At 45.5% G+C, this 7,865-nt stretch overlaps 1 protein-coding gene across 2 annotated transcripts in view; it reads right to left on the bottom strand.

Moving 5' to 3' along the window:
* Positions 1-1,384: 1,384 nt before the first annotated feature.
* LOC125467691 (complement C4-like) overlaps positions 1,385-7,865 on the bottom strand; it is a 101,427-nt gene continuing 94,946 nt past the window's right edge. The window contains exons 39-41 of one of the 2 annotated variants that reach the window (XM_048563854.2): positions 6,836-6,919; positions 5,438-5,570; positions 1,385-1,715 (exon numbers count right to left, since the gene is read on the bottom strand). In XM_048563854.2, coding sequence (XP_048419811.2) covers positions 1,574-1,715; positions 5,438-5,570; positions 6,836-6,919 — 359 coding nt within the window. In that variant the 3' untranslated portion in view covers positions 1,385-1,573. The remainder of the gene's footprint in view (positions 1,716-5,437; positions 5,571-6,835; positions 6,920-7,865) is intronic. The other variant, XM_059639638.1, reaches the window with a different exon arrangement.

The following is a 7,865-nucleotide window of genomic DNA, read 5'->3' as shown; positions in this document are numbered from 1 at the left end:
ACCTAATTCTTACCTCTGTTGCTATAGCCGCGCCTAAAGATAGTGTCCCTGTCTTATTCAGGGAGTAGCCATCCTTTTAGCCCCTGTCTTTTTCTAATGCTATTTCATCCTTGGAACCCCATTAAGCCTCATCTAAACTTACATCTTCAGAAACTTTTTTGCGACTCTTTTCAAAATGCAACCCTCTGATGAGCCTGCTATCACACTGTCCCCTGCTGTAAAACCCAGTTTAACACCCTCAGCCCTGGCCTGTGACCTGTATGTGACCGAATTTCAGCTCCTGCTCACAGAATCAGTGTGGAAGCAGGCCAATCGGCCGATCACAATCACACCAACCCTCCGAACAGCATCCCACCCAACCTCAACCTATCCCTGTAACTGGCCTGCACATCCCAGGACACTATGGGGACAATTTAGCCCGGCCAATCCACCCTAACCTGCACATCTTTGGACTGTGGGAGGAAACCCGCACAGACATGGGGAGAATGTGCAAACTCCGTACACACACACACACACACACACACGCGCAGTCACCCGAGGGTGGAATCGAACTGGGATCCCTGGCACTGTGGGGCAGCGGTGCTAACCACTGAGCCACCCTGGAAAGGAAGGACTACCTATGTTGGCAAGAAATCGAAGCTGGGCTTCCTGTGATTGGGGGCTAGAATTTTACCACTGAACTACCAATGTGGCCACCAATTTTGTGGAGCATAAAACGGGTGGAAGAGAATAATTGAGTGATAAATATTGAAGCGAGCCATGGAGCTGTTGGCACATCCCCAAGGCTGCAACTCCTCAGTGGGAAGGCCCTGAACAGTGACTGAGTGAAATGGAAGGGGCAAACATGCTGGTCGAACTGGGAGTTGCACCCCTCGTAACACTTCCTCTGTTGACGAAACCTACTGCACAGCAGGAGAAGTAGTTTAACTTCCTTTGGTTGATTATTCAAGTAGTTTCTCCTAAATGTGCAGAAGAAGCACCAACATAGATACAGCACCCTTTGTTCTGTATTTTAAATTGATGAGGAACGGAGACTAATGCGCTGATGCCAGCTCTTTGGCGGAGCGATCCAATTGGCCCTGTTTTTCTCCAGTTGGAGCTCAGGAGATCAGTCTCCAGTACGGGAAGAGGCACGATCCTGGACCAAGAGAAGCCCCATGTCCTTTTTCAGGTGGGAATGGGGATGTTCACTGGGGAACATTGACCGGGGCAGGGGGTGCTGGTCTGACAGAATAAGCGTTGCAATTAACTTGGCTTAGCTCCATGTGGCAGAATGTGCCATGCACCCAGTTCATTGCTATGCCTTTTTAAAATGTTTTTCAAGATTTGAAGCAAAATTTAGACTCTCCTACCAGGCACACTAAAGCAACACGCAAAATGCATTCAAGTTCAAGGTTTATGACAAAGACTTTGCTGAAGCAGTTCGGAGATGCAAATCGATTAAACATTTCTCCTATATATATGTGAGCTGTCTTTCAATGCTATTTTGCAGTCGAACAGGTTATCAAATGGAGCATGCATCTTGCAGTGAGGAAGCAGCTCGAGGGATGAGCAACAAAATGTTCAAATGTCGTTACATTTGACAGCCTTCAATTTCAAGGTTTTCAAGGAACTTGTTTAAATCTTCACAGCTTTTCCTGAAATTTGAGCCCCTGCATCTTTCTTCAGAGGGCATCTTTTCAATCCATGATTCTGAGTCAAGAATATACTGTATGCTGTTGGGGTGGTGTGTGGGAAAGGGGAAGGCAGATAGAGCAGGAGAATAATTTAGGTTAGTATAACTTCCAAACACTTCTACGCATGTAAAATAATGTATTATAATTAATTGACAATAATGTTATATTAAAACATGAAGCTTTTCGCAGAGGGAAGATAAAACTTACAATAAAGAAATATATTTTGTCATCTCAGAAAATCCTAAAACAGGCTACAGCTAGTGAAATCTTTTGAAGTACAGCCTGTCTTGCAATTGCTGAGTGTATTGACAATGCCATTGGACTAGCAATCAAGAAGCCCCAAACAATATTCTGGGGTCATGAGTTCAAGTCTCTCCACTGGTTTGGAATTAAACATTTGGAATTATTTTAATTTTTATTGATCAGAAACTTAACTGGACTCATCACATAAACCCTGTCGGTACATGAACAGGTCATTGCGAGGAATACTGCAATGATAGCCCTCCTTCCGACTCCTCAAAGCCTGTCCACTATCTACAAGGCACAAGTCAGGAGTGTGATGGGATACTCCCCACTTTCCTAGATGGCGGAAGCCCCGACAACACAGAAGGAGCTTGACACCATCCAGGACAAAGCAGCCCGCTTGATTGGCACCACATCCGCAAGCATCCCCTGCCTCCACCACTGACGCTCAGTAGCAGCCATGTGTACTATCTACAAGATGCACTGCAGAAAAATCCACAGATAGCACCTTCCAAACACATGACCACTTCCATCCAGAAGGACAAGGGCAGCAGATACATGGAGACACCATCACCTTCAAGTTGCCCCCCAAGACGTTCACCATCCTGACTTGGAAATATATTGGCGTTCCTTCACTGCCGCTGTGTCAAAATCCTAGAATTCCATCTCCAATGGCATTGTGGGTAAATTTGTGGACTGCAGCGGTTCAAAAAGGGTCAAAAACACCACCACCTCAGAGAAAGTCTGGATAGGCAACAAAGACTGGGCCCAGTCAGTAATGCTGATGTCCCACAAATGAGTTTAAAAAATCCTGTGCATATGATTCAGAAATGTCCTACAGGGAGGGAAATGTATCCCTTCTTACTCAGTCTAGCATACATGGAACTCCAGAACCACGGCGATGTGGTTGAATGGCCCTCAGATAATTAGGGATGGGTTCTAAACGCTGGTAATAAATCCCATGACTGAGTGAAAAATACTTGGAAATTTTGCAGCTAACTGGGGTTCAGGTCCCAGATGTGCAACACGAGGGGCATGGATAGTGTGAACAGCCAAGATCTGTTCCCCAGGGTGAGGAGAGTCAAAATCTATTGGGCGCAGGTTTAAGGTGAGAGAGGGCAAGATTTAAAAGGGACCTGAGGGGCAACTTTTTCATGCAGAGGACGGAGCGCCTCTGGAATGAGCTGCCAGAGGAAGTGGTGTAGGCTGGTATAATTACAACATTTAAAAGGCATCTGGATGGGTACATGAATAGGAAGGGTTTAGAGGGACATGGGCCAAATGCTGGCTAATGGGACTTGATTAATTTAGGATATCTGGTCAGTTGAACTGAAGGGTCCAAGAAGGGTGAAGTCACATGGTATCAGGGGTGTGCTGCTGAAATGGATACAGAACCAGCTTAAGTCATCTGTGACAGAGAGTAGCAGTGGGTGGATGCTTTTTGGAATGGAGGGCTGTGACTAGTGGTGTTCCACAGGGATCAGTGCTCCGGAACTCTGCTGTTCCTGGTCGACATAAATGATTTGGAGGAAACTGTGGCTGGTCTAATTAGTAAATTTGTGTATGTTACAAAGATTGGTGGAGTTGTGGATAGATTGTCAGAGGATACAGATAGGCTGGAGGCATGAGCAGAAAAATGGCAGATGGGGTTTAATCCAGACAAATGTGAGGTGATGCATTTTGGAGGATCAATTACAGGTGGAAATTATACAGTGATTGGCAGAACCCTTAGGAGCATTAATATGCAGGCCCACAGACCACTGAAGGTGGTAGCACAGGGAGATGTGATAGTAAAAAAAGGCTTAAGTCATGTTTGCCTTCATTAGAAGGGCATTGAGTATAAGGATGGACAAGTTATGTTGCAGCTTTATAGATCTTTAGTTAGGTCACACTTGGAATATTGCGTACAGTTCTGGGCACTACACTACCAGAAGGATGTGTTCTGGGCACTACACTACCAGAAGGATGTGTTCTGGGCACTACACTACCAGAAGGATGCGGATGCTTTGAAAAGGGCACAGAATAGGTTGGTCTGGGGGGGGATTTTAGCTTTGAAGAATGGTTTGGAGAGACTGGGTTTGCTTTCACTGGAATGCAGGAGGTTGGGGGCTGACCTGATAGATGTTTGGAAGGTTGTGAATGGCATGGATAGAGTGAAAAGTATGAGGCCTTTTCCAAGGGTGGACGGGTCAATTACTAGGGGACACAGGTTCAAGGTATAGGGGAGAAAGTTTAAAAGAGATGCATGTGGCAGGTTTTTCACACAAAGGGTGGTGTGTGCCTGGAAAGTGTTGCTAGAGGAGGTGGTGGAAGCAGACGCAATTGCAGCTTTCAAAAAGCACCTGGACAAATACATGAACAGGACGGGAATAGTGGGATATGGATGCTGTAAGTGAAAACAGTATGGAAGGGGAAAATGTGTTAGTGCAGGCATGGAGGGCCGAAGGGCCTGTTCCTGTGTTGTATTGTTCTTTATCCTTTTGTCTGTTTCCATGCTGTATGACTCTAACATGTGAAAAGGGGTTTGGTTAAAAATGTCTTTCATAAATGTGGGGATGAAAGCTGGATGTAGTATTCCAGATGTCATCAAAACCATGAACAATTTTAGTTCCTCCTCGGTTGGTCTGCTCCACAGCACACTGCCATGAAGCAGCTGTGGAGGGTGGGGATTGAGACTCACACATCTCCTGCTGGAAAGTGCCTTTGCAAAGGAAGTCTGGAGAGAGATGCAGTGGTTATTGTCAAGGTTCATCCCAAGCAGCTCCATGATGCGAGTCTCTGTGGTCTATGGCCTGTTGCCCAGGACGCAAACCGAGACAAACATCAACTGCGCCTGGAGGACCATCAACTCAGTCAAAGACACTCTCTGGTCTGCCCGAACCTTGCTGGCCTTCCAGAACAAGGAGTTAACCCTCACCAAGTGTTAGGACTGGCACATTCCAACGTCCAGGACTATGCGCTGAGGGATGTACTAAAGCTTGGGGCAGCTCCCGCCAAGGGCCAGTGGGTACATACCACTGTCTGAGGTCTTCCTGCTGAAGGTAAGTGGGGGTCCACTTAGTTATCAGACCCTCTTGTGCCTCAAATGCATACAAATATAGTCTGATATATGTAAGTGATGCCTTTGGCTTGTTTGGATAGGGTCAAACTCCAATGTCTGTTTGTTTCCTTGATATGCTACTGTACGGAACCGAACTGTGTGACTATGTATATATACTGTTTTTTTATGAATGAAGTATACTTTTGGAATCAAAACAAAGCGCAATTTAAATTCCTTTGCTCCTGTAGCCTATGCCCTTGTGATAACACCCACCGTGCCAGTTGCAATCCTCACTGTTTGCTGCACTCAGAAGTGGGTCCTGATTCTGATGCGAGATTGTTGCGTACTGAGCCACAGTGGACATTCCACATTGTGAGAACATTCTCAGGCACTTGCAGCCGTGAGGAAAGGGAGAGGGAAAGCTGCTATCCCGTAAAGCTGCCACCTTTACCATTGATCATGACTTAGTGGTACTTACTTTCTGTTCAAATCCTGGGTCTTGCCATCCTTCCCCATCAGGAGGTATGACTCCCCAACCTCCAGGTTAATTGAACATGCTTTCCGTTTCAGTACATGCCGGATGTCATTCATCATGATGTCCTCATCTTTTGCTGTTTTAAAGAAGGGAAGGCAAGGCGCTGTAATTTCTATCTTCATTGGGAAGCAAAAATATAGCCTTCACGGTCTCAGCAACATGCTGAAACGATGAACCCTTGCAAACTTGTACTGGAGCGAATTTATGCTTAACAGCGCGAAATAACAAAACTCTTCTTAAAAGAAGAAAACAAAACTGTAGACGGGCAAAAAAATGCGGAACTTTGCGCTGTTGTTGTGGCTTCTGCTTCCCAGGCTCACAATGCTACTTTCTTTTAGGAGCTGGCTGAGGGACTGGACTTGATGTCAGACCAACTGAGGCACTAAAATTCATCTTCAGAATGAGGGTGCTGCTGGCTAGGCCAGTGTCTATTTGCTCAACCACTTTGCTGCAGGCCTGGAGTAATGTGTGGGCCAGACCAGGTGAGAATGGCAGCTCAGTTCCCTAAAGGACATGACTGAACCAGATGGGTGTTCTTTCTCCCTTTTCCCTCTGACAATGGAGTCACGGTCATCCCTAGATTCTTAATTCCAGATTTTATTTTTCCTTTATTGAATTCAAATTCCACCATCTGCCATGATGGGGTTTGAACCTGGGTCCCCAGGATACCCCCAGGTATCTGGACTAGCAATCCAACGATAATGCCACTAGGCTGCCACCTCCACTTGCCTTGCAAAGCAAGGACAGCCAACCCTTCAACCTTGCCTTTGGCCTCGTCTCCACTCTCCCTGTGTCCCTCTTCCCTGATCTCCTTATCCCACCTGCAATTACTTCTCCTCAGGAATCCATGGTTAGTTGCTACTGGCAATCAGACTGCAGTACCAATGATGGCCATCTCTGCTTTGGGCACAGTTGGCGGTGGAGAATTGCCTTGACCTGATACCAGCTCTCAGGGTGCAGGGAATTACTCCCTGCCCCTGCAGCTTAATGCGGTGGGATGACTCAAAAATATCTGCAGCTGGATCGCCTTGGAATGGCTTCCCTGGGGAAAAGCGCTATTTTTATAGTGACTGGTCTTCCAGCCTCTGAGTGGCTTGTCTACATACACCCAACATTACAGCCTTTTGCCACTCATCAGGATGAAGTTTTACAGCCAGACAGCGGGCGAGCCTGACACAGAATAACCACACAAAGCTTTGGGTTTCGATTCAATGCTCTACACTTATCATGCAATTATTCCAATTGCTCAGAGCAATTCATCAAGTAGTTCGGGCTGATAATGGGGCCCAAACTGCAAAATCCATGGAGAGGAAATGGAGAGGCTGTATTAAGTTTACTTACAACGTTTGACGGGCCTCGTAATGGAGACTGTGTAGACTATGAAACTTCCTTTTGTGTTTATATCGGTCACCTGGACTATATAGGCTGAAAGAGATCCATCATCAGAAGGCTTAGTTCAAAGGTTCAATTTCTTTTAAATAGAGGTTTAAGTCATTAAAATCAGAAAAGGAACGCTACAAGGAACAGTGCTAAGGAAGGGTCACTGGACCCAAAATGTTTAACTCTGTTTCCTCCTCCACAGATGCTGCCAGACCTGCTGAGCTTTTCCAGCAACTTTATTTTTGTTTCTGATTTACAGCATCTGCAGTTCTTTTGGTTTTTATTAAGGAATGCTACAGCCCTGAAGGAGTCCATTTGGCCCATCTGGCTGGAGACAAGATGACCCAGCCAGCCCAATCTACTTAATCCCATTCTCCATCTTGTATCCGACTTTTGGATATCTACTTTACTTGGCTATCTGCCTCTTTTTTTGTGGCAGGTAGTAACTTCCAGGTGAAAATGAGATAGTCCCCAATCTCCTCTCATCCGATTGCAAATTAGATACAATGAGGTCATTTAAGGGGCTTTTAGATAAGCACATGAATATGCAAGGAATGGAGGGACATGGACCAAGGGCGGGGAGAAGGGATTGGTTTAAGTTGGCATCATGTCCTGTACAACACCATGAGTTGAAGGGCCCGTCACTGCGCTGTACAGTTCTGTGTTCAAAATTCCATTAATATAAATCTGTGCCCTTTGGTTATTGTCTCCTCTAATAAAGGAAGAAATATCCTTCTGATTTTATTCTGGGAAAGCCAGTCACATTTCAATTTACATATATAGACTATCCATATACATGTACAATGAACCTTTATATATACAATGTCAACTGTTTCTTTTTTATCTGTCCATTTAACAAGCGATTATAGATTATTTAACACCTCCCTCCACTCCCTGCCTCAAAACCTGGTACCCCGCCAAGATAAATTGGGAGGTTAGTTTATTTTGATGAGCTTCGATTACACTGGTTACACATTCCTCGCTTTCAGTG

Source organism: Stegostoma tigrinum, chromosome 34, assembly GCF_030684315.1.
Source record: "Stegostoma tigrinum isolate sSteTig4 chromosome 34, sSteTig4.hap1, whole genome shotgun sequence".
NCBI lineage: Eukaryota > Metazoa > Chordata > Chondrichthyes > Orectolobiformes > Stegostomatidae > Stegostoma > Stegostoma tigrinum.
The sequence above is the reverse complement of the archived record's forward strand: the minus strand, read 5'-3'. Positions and strand labels throughout refer to the sequence as shown.